The 15,873-nt window shown below is 32.2% G+C and overlaps 1 protein-coding gene across 1 annotated transcript; it reads left to right on the top strand.

Moving 5' to 3' along the window:
- The first annotated feature begins 99 nt into the window (after positions 1 to 99).
- On the top strand, positions 100 to 11,979 carry LOC113396207 (glutamate receptor ionotropic, kainate 2-like). Its single transcript, XM_026634058.2, has 17 exons — positions 100 to 417; positions 695 to 799; positions 1,537 to 1,608; positions 1,994 to 2,299; positions 3,669 to 3,760; positions 4,485 to 4,601; positions 5,769 to 5,960; positions 6,777 to 6,935; positions 7,046 to 7,237; positions 7,862 to 8,119; positions 8,329 to 8,552; positions 8,622 to 8,759; positions 9,100 to 9,298; positions 9,750 to 9,978; positions 10,683 to 10,798; positions 11,354 to 11,506; positions 11,740 to 11,979. Exons 1-17 carry the CDS (start codon positions 324 to 326, stop codon positions 11,923 to 11,925), a joined length of 2,832 nt encoding a protein of 943 aa, XP_026489843.2. The 5' UTR covers positions 100 to 323; the 3' UTR covers positions 11,926 to 11,979.
- The last annotated feature ends 3,894 nt before the right edge of the window (positions 11,980 to 15,873 follow it).

Here is a 15,873-nt window from a genome sequence, read left to right on the forward strand (position 1 = left end):
ATTTTTGGAAAACAATTTTAGGTCACATCAGCTGCTGAAGGCGACGAAACCGTCATTATTATCCGTTGATTCACGTTTTTAGCTCGCATTTCTGTAAAATTATTACGATCTCCAGAATAATATTCGAAAGTAATACATCTTAAATCATCATATAGTTTAAAAGTTTTGTTTATAATTAAACTTTTATGTGTATTCTGTAAATATGCGTTTTTAGTGGATTTTAGTAATGGCCGCTTATCGCATACTAGTAAACGTTTAAATGATGCGGTCCGATAAATGTTTTATGTGAATACTGCGTAATTTTATAAATAGTTGTAGACAAAATGTTTTGCCTAATATTCATCTTTTGTTTTCTATCGCCAACGACATTTTCGCAAGTTATAGATAAGGAAACATACACGGTTTTCTTTCAAATAGGTGAGTAGAATTTGAAACTATGTTTTTGAATAGAGTCTAAAGTATGTTACTCCCTCCAGTAGTCACTTCCGCCCATAAATATGTTAGTATTATTAGATTGTATAGTATTATAAGGGACATGCCCTTGTACGTGTAGTTCCTCAAACTTTTTGTAAGTTAGAGGAACTACACCCATTAAGCCAGACCAAAGTTACACAAAGTATCAATGTTTAGAGAATGATAGCTATCCAAACAGGCTTGCATAAATTCCTACTAAATTTAAATCGTTTGCTTTCAGCTGGAATCTTTGAAAAAGATTCCATTACGCAGAGACTTGCCTTCAAAGAGAGCATGCGTGATGCCAAATTGGGAATGGGACTAGAGTCTAGTCAGGGCGGAAAAGGTATAAACAATACTCGTACACTTTAAACTAACAACTAGGATATACAATCATAGGCGATTACCGTTTATATAAATATAAATATAAATGTTTATTTATTTAAAATATTTAAATAAGTGCAAGGAAATGTAACTTTGAAACGTACGTATCATTATATTTACTTATCTTATTATATGTAAAAATTTAAAGAGGTAAATATATTTTGAGAGCCGAGATGGCCCAGTGGTTACAACGCGTGCATCTTAACCGATGAGATCGGTTTCAAACCCAGGCAGGCACCACTGAATTTTCATGAGCTTAATTTGTGTTTATAATTCATGTCGTGATCGGCGGTGAAGGAAAACATCGTGAGGAAACCTACATGTGTCTAATTTCAACGAAATTCTACCACATGTGTATCCCATCAACCCGCATTGGAGCAGAGTATGCTCCAAACCTTCTCCTCAAAGGGAGAGGAGGCCTTAGCCCAGCAGCGGGAAATTTACAGGCTGCTAATGTAATGTAATATATTTTTCACGTGCGAAGCCTTGACGAACAATGCAATATTGTGTTTATTAGTTCCTTCTTTTTTCTAGCAGCGCAACGGACCAAGGGTCGATGTGACGCTTGTGTAGAGATAATTAATGAGCCTGAGAATGACAAAGGCTTACTTTTATCCTGGAAACATTGACAAAATGTATTTATAAGTAACGTGACTATGAACATTTTTATACATTTTATATTGTGCGTTAAAATTTCAGCCCTGGATTGGCGACTAGAACCTGTTATTCTACAGCCCGATAGGACAGACAGTTACTCTGTTTGGAAAAACTGTAAGTGATAATCTACTTTGTTATACGTTAAATTTCTAAGCTTCCTGGTCAAATAGCTTCACTCAAAAATAACAAAAACAAATTAACCCATGATAACTGTGTATAACCGCTTTAAATGGTAAATTAATTAAAATTTCTAAAGTTATACTAATATATAATATTATCGTTGCGCCTGCAAAAGTCGTTGTATGTTTTTCTTATTTTTAGATGGTTATGCCGTTTTAATAGTCATTTCAATTTATGAACGTCATATAGCTAAATTTTAAAACTTTTAAATTATTGAAGTTATCACAAAATTGTTTTTACGGTACGTGCGTGGCGTAACGACGATATGTGAAACTTAAATCACTTAAATTAATAGTGATTGTTTTATTTGTGATTGCAGTATGTTCTAATAAAACAATGCGTCCAATAGCCGTATTTGGTCCTCAAAACCCTATATCAGATGGGACAGTTCGAGACCAATGTGCCTTCGCAAAAATACCCCACATCCAAGCCACATGGAAACCGGTGGACACTGATTTAGGGATAAACGAAGAAGAAGAACCCATAGAAGATACCGAAGAAATGACGTACAAAAAAATTTCCATTAACTTTTATCCGCGAGCTGAAGAAATTTTGGAAGCATATGCATCGCTGCTAAAGTACTACAAATGGGAAAACTTCGCTGTTCTTTACGAAGATGACTTCGGTAAGGGTTTTAAGACAGGAAACTTTGACCATAGACTGTATTTAACACTTTGGAATTTGTTTTGTTTCGCATCTTGAATATAAAGCAGTACACATACTCGTAAATCGTGTGTCGTCATAAAAATTTACACTTGAAATGTATCGAGTATATGTTGAATATTTATATCATTAACCGCACTTATATAATATACTATGTGTATACGTATATTTACGATCGACATTATCTAGAAGCTAGTAGTTAAAAGATGACATAATATATTATATCTATAATATAAATAGGCAAACACAAGACGATTCAGTTCATTTCTCTTTTCTGTTTTTTTTTTTTATTTTTAGTTATAAACGAGCTCAATGTTATTAATAATACAATAAAAATAGGAAAAAAGTGCTATTATGTGATATCGATAGGCTGTTACAGTACTGTACTGTATTGTCTGATATTGACAGATTATATTGTCCCGCTCCGGGATCGAATCCCGGTTCGGGTCAAAATATTGGGTTTAATTCATTCGGTTTTTCCATTTAAATTCTCAATAGCAGTTCGAAGTTAGGAAGTTTCTCGAATAGGACGATAGCGGTTCTTCTAGATTCTAAAATCTAGATAGCCGTTCAACTTTGGTGGCTGATATCGAAATATATTGGCAACGTAAGCTATAATTCCATCAGGCTATCAATTTTATTTATTATTTATAGCTTAGCTCGTCCTAACAAAACGTATAAATATAAAGTTAAAATTTCCAAGCTCGAAACACTACCTGGTTATAAACTAAAACTGACTAAAACTATCTAAAACTATAATTTTCTAGATAGTTTACAAACAAAACCCTTATTTGTATGAGTCAAGTCTTGTTTATTTCGTTTAAACAATATTAAAATGTAAGAATAATATTCAAATAATAACTTAGCTGGATACGATAATTGGTGTTTCATTGACATAGAGAACGTAAGAGACGATAAAAAATGTCACGAAGTCGCTACCAAATGTAGAAGGCGATTTTTTTTTTATATCAGCCATACCTGTAATGACAATAACTACGGCTATACAAAGCGTCCCTTCAATCTATAACATATTTGAAATGCTATTTCTTGATGACCCTTAATAAGCATATAATATGTTGCTGGAAAAGAAAAATTATTGCTTTTAATTGAATATTGTTTTTTCCAAAACGTACAATGGATGTAATTTAATTGAATATATTTTGAAATATATAAAATACGAGATATCTATCTATAAATATATTATTAAAAGATGTCTGTAATCGTTTTCACTTTTTTCGCTTGTTGTGGACTGTAATATCACTTTTAATTAATTCTATATTCAATCATTTTTTTATTTAAACAGTAACCAATTAATCTATCCCTGTTTGTAGGTCTAATGAGGGTTCAAAAAATTCTGGCCGAGTTTACAGACCATTTTCCTGTTACAGTCAGGAAATTGGATCCTACAGAGGATAATGTTAAAGTAAGTAATCCTAAATGTAAAATGACAAGGGTATTAGATATAAATCCAATGAGAAGTCTATGTAAATTCAATTATTCTCCTCGTCATTGGTTTATATGACCTTTTCGCTACATTTGCTTAACGACAAATATTTAAAAATAGTAAAAGCGGTTTGTGTTCCTTGTTCAAATCATTATTTTCTTTTTTTGTTAGCTCATCGACAGCAATCTCAAATTAGATATACAGTATATAGATCTGAATATAGACACAAGTGCTATGTGTAAACTTTTTTATGTATTTTATCAATTTCTGTCACCCTTTTTAGCATTTCCATAACGACTGCATACAGACAATTTTTATTGGTCCTTTTAGTAGCTCAAGTGGATCAAACTATCTATGTAACATTACACCAACAATATGTCATTTTTCTGAATTTCCTGATTTTCGGAAACAATTATAGGACTACGAACGACAAATAACATATAGAGAATCACTCGATAGCGTACTTAGATAAATAAAATTTAAACCGTCCAAAACAAAATTTCAATGATTGATTTGAAAAGCAATCACATAGATTTATGTAATTGCTATTTTTTAATGTAAGTAAATTTAATTTGGGACATGCATCTTAGCTCCCAGGATCTTCCAAGTGGGGTGACGTTAGGAATTATTTATATTTCTTAACCAATATCTTTGGATGGTGGTGTCCATAACCATCCGCTGGTCATAACTTTATTATTTGCAGGTATTTAAAGACCTTAGTGCATACAAAGAAAGTCGTATAATCTTGGATTGTCACGAGGATCGTATCCTTAAATATTTAGAAGAGGCCCGCACTGTTAACATGTGTAACGAATATCAGGTAAATTTCCATATACGAGTATACGTTACCTTTATAAGATTTTAAATTAACATGGTTATTTTTATTACTAACAGTATTTAAAATATCTTGTTCACGAGAGTCTCGTGAACAAGACATTCGTAGATAATGTCGAAATATCGAACTCCACCAAATAAAAATAAAAAACATGGTAAATATCCCGTTTTAAATACTGTACGTTACCTATGTTTGCAATCTAAAACTATAAAATATGATGTACAAGATATATTTAGTTCATACAGTAGACATCCCTCTAAAAAGATAGAAAAAAAATTACAAAGATACTTATATATATAATTAAAAATATTTATATATATATATATATATATATATATATATACTATACAAATAGTATATTAATGTAAATATTTTGGTGACTACTGTTTGGATTAAATGGAAACTTCAGCAACTAATTGTATATAAATAAATTGACCAATAGTCACCGGTACTGTACCATTTCATTATAATTATTGTGCATGATTACACGTAACTCAAGATATTTTATTCAAGTTACCAGCACTTCGACGTACAACCAGTTAATTTCTACACGAATCCATTAAACCCTTATAATAAAATAAGCCCTCAATCCTGCTAGTGAAATCTTTCCGGACATGTAAATTTTGTCATCCATTATCTTTCAGTTTCCTTGAGAATGGCCGTTGCTGTGACTAAAATCTGTCAGGGCAACAACTTCGTTATATGTATAAGGACCCTCGAAAGGATTTTTTGTATTGCACATACATAAATATATATAAATATAGAGACGAGCTGGCCCAGTGGTTAGAACGCGTGCATCTTAACCGATGATTTCGGGTTCAAACCCAGGCAAGCACCACTGAATTTTCATGTGCTTAATTTGTATTTATAATTCATCTCGTGCTCGGCGGTGAAGGAAAACATCGTGAGGAAACCTGCATGTGTCTAATTTCGACGAAATTCTGCCACATGTGAATTCCACCAACCCACATTGGAGCAGCGTGGTGGAATATGCTGCAAGACCTTCTCCTCAAAGGGAGAGGAAACCTTAGCCCAGCAGTGGGAAATTTAAAGGCTGTTAATGTAAATAAAACACATCGTAGTTAATAAACTTAAAGTCCCAATATGTTTGTTCATAAAGCTCAAATGTTATTTAAAACACGTCCTTTGCAGCATTATATCTTAATCAACATGGATACTTCAAAAGTTGCCGATAAATTAAGCTATTTCCGCTCAAATATAACCTGGCTTAGTATAACGGAGTACGATAAATTGCAAGACTCGAAACATTTCCTGGTCTCGAGGGTCGGACGTTGGACTAGTGAAACACCGACTTCCCTGTCTCCGCCAGTAACACTTTTTAAGGTATATTGTTTTTACATTTTATTTTAATCTTAATTAGTAATCACTGAAGAAGAAACAAACATAGACCCAACATGAATGACCATCACTATCCACCATATCTTTGATAGCAGAAATTTAGAAGAATATGTCAATGCGCTTTACGTTTGTCCAATCCCGAAAATATAAATGGCCAAATTTTTTTTTCAGTGTGCTATAAAAAATGATACTTTGAGCAGATCGAATAGATGTAGTTCAAGCTTAAGAAGAGTAGGACCTCCTTTAAATAAAAAAATCATAAAAAAATATTCTCTCTACGTGCCGCACATTAAAAGCTAAGATCATGGTTATCATAGTCTTTACTGTGTATTGAGAATCCTATCCTACTAATCATAAATGTGAAATATGTATATGTTTGGATGTTAATTACTCCGTCACGCAAAAACAGCTGGGCGAATTTGGATGAAATTTGGAATAGGGGTATCTTGTCTTATCTAACACTAAATACTGATAACTAGTTGACGCCCGCGGCTTTGATCGCTTTTTAGTTAGGCTGTTCGTTTCAGACAAAAAAATACTTGAGGTTCAAACTTGCTTGCTACAATTTTATGAAATTTGTTTCAATGCTTTAGCCGACAGACAGGGTTACTTTCGCATTTATAATTAATATTAGTATAGATAAAATATCAGCAATATGTATTCGTGTCAATTCAAATTTTATGTGCAAAGTATAAACAAATTATATCGTAGATCTCTACGATACGATCTATACTCTACGGTCTTACTAATTCACAATAAGACATTCAATAAAAATATCCATACTTTTTTAATTGATTTCAGGTGGAAACACTTATTATGAACGACGTAGCAAACCATGTACTCAAAGCTTTAAAAGAGCTTAAAGCAGATAACGACATAAAAAACCCCTATAACTTTTTGTGTGAATCCGATTCAGAGCCTTGGCCCTACGGCGCTTTACTGCAGGAGAAAATACTTAAAGTAAGTAAATAGCCACAGAGCTAAATATATGCTATATATCCTAGAAATTAATATTGAATACAATTAAAAGAGAATTGAAAATGATTAATCTAACATATTCTATCTTTCAGACAAAAACTACTGGAGTCACGGGTCAGGTTGAATTTAATGAAAAAGGCGAACGTGTTAATTATACTTTATACATTAATGAAATTCACGAATCAGAATTAGACACGATTGGCATGTGGGATTCAACCAATGGCCCGGTTATTAAATCTGTATCGAAATCTATAGGATCGCAAAAAAATAGTAAACATTTCATAGTAAGTCGCAAATTATATATTTTATATCATATGGGTAGACATTGGACAGACAAATCGTCTACTTGATGTACCTGATGGTAAGTGGTCTCCACTGTCTAATGTCATTGGTACCATAAAAAAATATAAACCATGCCTTAAATCTCCAATACGCCACAAACCTTGGAAATTATGATATGTCCCTTGTGCCTGTAGTTACAATGGCTCACTGACTCTTCAAACCGGAACACAACACTGCAATGTTGTTTGGCAGTAGAACATGTAACATCATAATATCAATTAAAATTGATATAATTATTTCCTGTAGAAAATATTAAATTCTCAAACTAAATTCGAATTAAATATATACAATAGTTATTGTAAATTATAGTCGGGCGTAGCTATAAGATCGGAAACTCGAAGATCGTTAGATGCTATCACTCTGACGCTTAATAAAAATGGAAACTAAATTGGAATCATTTTTAATTCATTATTTTTATAATCTTTTAAGTATCTAGATAACACCATATCGAAAATCTTAATGAGATTGTTTATGGTAGATATTATATAACGTTATATTGTTTTTATCATTATTTGAATAATTTTATCGATTTATTGAATGTAATCGTTATTTTTTTATGTTTTTAGATAATATCTAGGAAAGCAAAACCTTATTTCTATGACAAAATTAAATGCGAAGAAGGAAATAAAACCTGTGTCGAAGAACCTGCTGATGAAAAATACGAAGGTTTTGTAGTAGATCTGGTTGAAAAAATATTCACAACATTACGTAAATATAATTTCAATTACACATACACGTTTCTAGACAAAGAATATAAGGATTACGGTAGTTATGACCAAAAGACCAAGAAGTGGGATGGACTTATTGGTGATCTGTTAGATAAAGTAAGTACGCCTTCATTTCAGTATAGCTTTTCTAAAAGAACGAACTCGAAGCTTAACGCAGAACACAAATGTCAATGTTTTTGACGATGATGACAACAGTTATTATAAAGTTCAAAGGATACAAGCAACAAAATAAAGTATCACCATCAGTTTTCGACATTTGACGAATGCTCTATATAGTATATTCCTATTGTATTTATTAATTTCAGAAAGCAGATCTAGCAGTATGTGATTTAACTATAACGGAAAAGAGGAAAAAGGTGGTAGATTTTTCAGTTCCCTTTATGACGCTAGGAATAAGTATTCTTTACACCAAAGAGAAGAAAGTAGCACCGGGGATGTTTTCTTTCTTAAAACCATATACGTTCGATGTATGGATGTACACGGCAACCGCTTATTGCGTCGTATCAATCGTTCTCTTTGTTTGTTCGAGGTGATTAAAAAACAATATTGCTACAATTATCGATTACAGATAATAAAGCAACAATCTATAATTTTTCAGGATATCGCCCGCAGATTGGGAAAATCCGCAACCGTGCGATAAAGATCCAGAAGAATTGGAAAATATTTGGAACTTTAAGAACTGCACTTGGTTGACAATGGGGTCGATTATGACGCAAGGATGTGACATTTTACCGAAGTAAAATACCGATTCATTTTTATATTTTTTTACTCATTAATTTAAAGACTCGTGGCCATTTTATGCTTTAAAATATTGTTATCGAAAAGACACATCGTAAGGATTATGTGTGCGTTAACGCATCAGCATTAATTATCTTCTTCATTCGTATGTCAAATTATTGGTGACAGAAAGAGATAAATATAAATGCAATTGTTCAACTGCCTTACTTCTTTTTTGCTCACTTAAAACTTTCTTTCCTCCACTTCCTGTTTTTCTTTGTCAGGAAGTTTTATAGTGTTTGCCCTATTGAACGATACATATTTATTTTTGTTTCATGTATTAAATAAATGTATTTTAGGGCAATTGGCTCTCGGTGGGTTTGTGCCATGTGGTGGTTTTTTGCGGTAATTGTTTGTCAGACATACATAGCTCAGCTATCAGCTTCAATGACTTCAGCCTTGGAAAATGAACCAATCAACAACGTTGAAGATCTTGCAAAACAAACAAAGGTGTTGTATGGAGCTATAAGGACCGGCTCAACCATGGACTTCTTTAAGGTTAAAAACCATTGTTTTTCTAAGTCAAAATCTTTATACAATATATGAAACTTATACTTGCTTATTGATTGTCAAAATACTACCAACGTTTTAGAAATACACATACACATACACCTCAGACATTTGAGGAACCAGCGAAAACTCAAACAAAACCTTTTACTGCTATATTTAGATATAGCAATTTAGTAAAAATAACCTTTAAAACTCTACTCAAAGGATTTAATGCGATTTTCATCAATAAACAGAGTGATTCAAGAAGAAAGTTAATATGTATCATACATGGACATTATAATAGAGAAAAACCGAGACTTTCAACTTTCGTAGCCGGAAAAACAAGAGTTTTTCTTTTTATATTTGTTCTTCAAGCTAAGTGTTGTATATAGAACCTTATTATACCCGTCTGAACAGATAGCTAATTAATTATATACATAGATATTTGATTAATTTTCAGTTATCTAAGGATAAAATGTACAGACAGATGTATGATAATATGATGGCCAATCCTGTAGTCCTGGTCAACAGCAACGATGAAGGTGAAAAGAGAGTCATTAATGGAAAAAACAAATACGCATTCTTCATGGAATCAACTTCGATAGAATATAAATTAAAAAGAAATTGTGAACTTAAAAAAGTGGGCGAAGAACTCGACTCTAAGGATTATGGTATAGCTATGCCCGCTAGTACGTATAATTTTTAGTTATTTATTTACCATACATATAACAACAACATAAAAAATTTATCCTGTTTAATAATCATATAAAATTATGATATTATTTTTCTTTTACCAAACTTCGAAATATACATAATTTTAGTCCATAAGTATCACCATTCTTGACTTAAGTCACCACTTAAAGATGCCTATTTGAAAATGTTTCAATGTATAGGCGTACGGGCCAATTACCTGATGGTATATGGTCGTTCCTACCCATAGATAAATTCGCTCTGTAAAAATATTAACCATTCCTTCCAATGCTAAGATGTTCATTGTGTTACACTGTTACACTGACTTATTTTTTTATTTTATGATATAGGTTATCGGACAGTCCAATGGACCACCTGATGGTAAGTGTTTACCATCGCCCATAGACAATGGTGCTGTAAGAAATATGAACCATTCCTTACATCGCCAATGCGCCACCAACCTTGGGAACTAAGATGTTATGTCCCTTGTGTCTGTAGTTACACTGGCTCACTCACCGTTCAAACCGGAACACAACAATACTGAGTACTACTGTTTGGCGGTAGAATATCGGATGAGTGGATGGACTCAGACAAGCTTGCACAAGCCCTTCGCCCTTCAAACATAAATACTAAATATTACTGCTATTGATTTTAAATTATATCGAAAACAGTATTATAGTAATAGTAATACATTGCATTGCAGACTCTCCTTTCAGAACGCATATAAATAGAGCAATACTGGAATTAAAAGAATTGACGGTGTTGGATGAAGTGAAAAAGAAATGGTGGGAAGAAAAAAATGACGCAAAACAATGTGAAGTGAGTTACTATAACACTAAACATATTTGTATGATAATAAAATACTGACTATAAAACAATCACTACATCTGCATATTTAGGCACAACACTGAAACAGAGCTAATATTCCAATGACGCGCTGATGACATTGGTGTATTTTTACGACCATTTTTTCCAACTAATTTTAACTGAGAGATGGACTAGCAAAGATCTGATGACCACCATCAATAATGATATATATTGAATATAGGCAAAATTAAAAGATAATTGTTTTATAAACTAATGAAGTCCTGGGAAGCCCGTGTTGTCCGTATTCGGGACTGGAACAGCATGAAACCTTATGAAGAAAATAAAGCTTCAGTAGACCTCCTCCTCTTCCGGCCTCAGGGACATTTATCGTACATTTAAACTTATTGTTCTTATATTTCAAAAAGTCCACGGATTTCCTTTATTTTGAAATTGGTGGATTTCTAGTCCAATTTGAAACATATTATCCAATAACCGTGTTAGAATTTATAAAAATAGCACGTACATAATTGTTGATATCGTGTCGTAAGCAAAGTTTTATTTCATTAGGACGAGAAAGATGAAAACGACGCAGAAGGTGACTTAGAAATGCAAAACTTAATGGGCGCGTTCATTGTACTTATAGTTGGTCTCGTGTTCAGCTTGTTCATTACCGCTGCGGAGTTTATGAACGAAGTGCGGAACATAGTTGTTCGTGAACAGGTAAATGACACCGGAATAATTAAAGAATCCATCATACTTTCGAATTTTATGCATGATTACAGTATTTTTTATTAAAGCTATGTACTTTTTTAAATCAAAACTTAATATTACAATAGTTGTATTTTTTGTAACCACTTTTAAGAAAGACGTTTCATAAAATGCAATAAATAATAATCAGTATTTCCTTATAAAGAATTATTTATAATCTATATTATATTATACCTCTGTTCTAGGTATCTCATAAGGAAGTCTTTATCAAAGAACTTAAGTCTTCATTGAACTTCTTCCAAATGCAAAAACCTGTTTTACGTAATCCGAGCCGAGCTTCGTCAATAGCGTCTCCTGATATCAGCGAAAAGGATACCAAACGTTTAAATGCGATGGAAAATTTTCTCGCATTTGAAAAAGAAGAACAATAAAAGTTTTATTTAAGAAGATTATCTATTAGCTGCTACAAATTTTAAAGGAATAACGCTTTTTAATATGTATTTATATAACAAACTGGTTGTCGCCCGCGGCTTTGTTCGTCGTGGTGTTGGATATAAAAACGTATCCTATGTCTATCCTTGGTGTTAGAGCTAGTTTCATACCCAATTTTATTTAATGGTTTGGTCGTGACAGTGAGCAACAGACAGACAGGCAGAAAGAGTTACTTTCGCATTTATAATATAAATAGAGATATATAAAAGATCGCACTATCTAAATGGATCGCCAGAAATTAGTTACTAGTGGAATTATGGCATTTTGCATAGACGATACAAAGTCTATTCTTTTTTATGCTTAAGAGTGTGAATACTATAAACTTCATCATCAGCATCTACAGTCAGACTGCTGATCTGCTGATATAGACCTAGTGTGTGCCACTCATCATGGTCCTGCGCTAATCTGAACCAGGTTCTGTTAACGGCTTCTGTAAGTCCATTTGCTAGAAGGCCGACGTTTCAATATCTAGTTAATAAATAAAGAAATATTGGACAACATCACACACATTACTCTGATCCCAATGTAAGTAGCTAAATCACTTGTGTTATCCATCTTAATACATAATATTTAAATCAATATCGTTGTGCCAATCTTTTATATTTTAAAATATGTCTTTACAAAGATTAGATAAAACAAAATGATAATTTTAACGACGTAAATAATAATCTTATTGAAGATAATGATTTGTCAAAATAATTATTATTTTATTTTTTATTTTGATCGCGTATATTTAAGTAAGAAAAGAGATTAATATAAATACGGTAGCTAATATTTCAGTTATATTTACAGATAGGCTTTATATACGTTGAATACTGACTAATAAAACCATTATTACCGAATAGAAATTCTCATGGCTAGGAGATGACTTCTAATGCCAGTGTCGTGCTTCAAAGAGCACGAAAAATCGCGTCGCATTATTTTATCGAATTTTAAGTAAAAGGATCTAAGTTTATTTCTCCAATTAAAGTCGATTATTTTCTTATTTAAATATTTTATTGTTAACAATTATATTCAACAATAATGTCAAGTGCTTTCTAGTTTATTCCCGCCATAGTTGCCATAGTTACATAATTAAAGTAATTATGTGACTATGGCCAGTTATAACTTATGAATTTGAAACTTATTAGTGTATATATTACATAGTATTAAATAAATACATTATAATATAGTATCTTGGCTAATTAACCTTACATAAGAGTAAAGTTTGAGTTTAAAGTTTAAGTTCACTTGAGTTACACACACTTATGCACTATAAAATGTCCTGCATAGTTAGCTACTCCAAATTTCCATTCCATCAGTTGGTCTCCTGTGAGTACAGCCTTTGTAATCGAAATCAGCCATTAGTATCATCTTGTATACGACCTATTCCGAGGATATATTTCAGAAATTTAGAAATAATAAAGGAGCTACGTTTTCAAAGCACATCTTAAATTTGTTAAACATTTATCTCACTTCCAACTAACATTACAAATTGTACAGTATTCTATTTGTTACTCAATCACGCTCTGACTGCCCGTCTAACCTGACCGTCCAAAGAAAATTTGTAGTAGATATCGTGGACATAAGTACTTTTAAACTAACTAAAATGTAATTTACCCCAAACGAAGCGGCTGCTAACTGCCCGTTTAATGTAATTAGTGTAGCAAACCTAATTAAAAATTTCTAAGGTATATTGTGTGGTAAATTTAACCATTTGTTAAAATTAAAAACTTGATATAACGGTGAACTTAATGGACGTTTTATTTCTTATTTATTATTATTGAAAGTTATTTTTGTTTAGTTGTGCTTTAGTGTTTACTTGAAACCTCATTGGTGTTTTAGGTAGGTATAGCCGTTAGTACCCGAGGTCATGGATTCAAGGCCTGGGTCTGGCCATTATTAGGGTTTTCTGTAGAGAACATTTTAATAACTGCTGGGAGTTGGGAAAGTGGCGGTGTTTACTCTCCCCTGCCCTGCCTCGGAAAACACGTAATGCAGTTGGCTGCATTGCGTTTTTTGTATTTGCATATTTATTGGCACGCAGGACCAATCCTGCGTCTGAACTGTTCTGGTGGTATCGGATTTGCCTTTCCATGAGATTATGAGAATGAATGGAATAAAGACTGCAGCTATGTTTACGTAAATGCTTGTTCTCTTTATTATGTCTCGTGCAGTCGGCTGGTCTCCCTTGAGAATAGTTGCCGTGGAAAATCGGTCAGGGCATCTGTGTTCAAAGGTTTTTTTGGGTCTAATCACACTTGGGCTATATATTTATTGGTACTTACCTATTAACGCCCCCGCACCAAAAAAATACGCCTATATAGATTAGGTTCGGTTTTATTTTTTATTATATTTTTATATATAATAAATAAATTAATAAAACCTGTCCTAAACTATATTGGCGGATTCGCAGATTATTTTTGCTGCGTTGGCGTTAATACCTAAGTGCCTATTTATTATAATTTTTACAAACTAAAATATTTCTGAAATTAATTTGTCGTCATACGAAATTAAAACCAAATTCCTGTTGTGTAAATAATTAGTACTAAATAACTAACATATTTATTTAAATATTATTGTTAAATCATATTCAGCATTTATCACGATTAAATAATAAATGTTTATATTTAATTATTGTTTTATTTTAATCATACACTTTATTCGCCATTTTAAAAATGTTGCCATTTCAATATCATTTTTACCCTTAAAATAAACAAAGAAAATAATAAACGTACGTGAATATTAAATTCATATCAGCTTATTCAGACTTATTATTAGTTTACGATTGCTGTCGACATTCACCTATCAATATCAATATTTACATAATTATACAAAATCAGATTAATTTATTGTTAAATACGTCACTTACTCATTAAGCTATTTTATTAGTAAATAAACTAGTTCAAGAGTTAATGTTTAGTCTGTCTGAGGTCTCAATACAAGACTGTGGTTCATTTTCTTCTAATAATGTAATAATCCTAAAAGTGATTAGTGATGTTTATTTTAGTTAAAATAAGGATATACGTATTTAATATCAAATAATATATAAAGAGATATTCTATGAGAACAATACAATAGACTAAATATATAATCAACATGTCTATCAATAAAAAAAATTATTGGAATTTGTTTGCAATCTAGGAATATGTTTACTTAAAAATATTTTTCATAATGCACTGAGCGCTTTAATTCTAGAAGTCAAGCTTGTAGTCGTTTGAGTTGTCAAATCTCTTGTCACTATATAAGTTCATGTTCTTTAATGTATTTTCTTTATTGGTCGCAAGTTTTCTAGGAAATCAACCATAAGTAAACAAATTACTTATAAAAAGCCCTGACATCTTGGACTATGACATTCCCTACTTAGCGGTAACTTAAAAATTATGAAATTTTCTGGAAAGCCGTCTGGGAATATAGTACAAACTCATATATATTCGACTACCAAGCAGCAATACGTAGTAGTTGTTGGTGGCGCACTGGCCGTGTCGGGAATAGTCAACATTTCTTACTCATCAGCGCCAATTTCTAAGACCAGTGGTGATCACTTACCTATCAGGTGGCCCTTTGCACGTCGTCCTATCTATATTGTAAAAAAAATTACATCAAAATATAACATTTTTGATTCTGTCTCATATATTTTGTAAAGATTATTATTAGTAATATAAATTAATTTATATATTTTAACAGACAAATAACATCCTTACACGTGGATCGCTCTAGTTCAGGTCGCGTGCGTCTCTACATCAGATCAAATCGGAAATGTGGGAACAATCGGAAGCCGCACAATCATTGCGTATAACCCCTAAATCATTTTAGCGGATATAAACATTTTCACAGCATACATTGAAAACTTAGTTTCACTTCCTCAGTTGAATAGAAAGTGTTAACAAGTAATGTACGATGTTCAG

The sequence above is a fragment of the Vanessa tameamea genome, chromosome 11 (assembly GCF_037043105.1).
Source record: "Vanessa tameamea isolate UH-Manoa-2023 chromosome 11, ilVanTame1 primary haplotype, whole genome shotgun sequence".
Lineage (NCBI taxonomy): Eukaryota > Metazoa > Arthropoda > Insecta > Lepidoptera > Nymphalidae > Vanessa > Vanessa tameamea.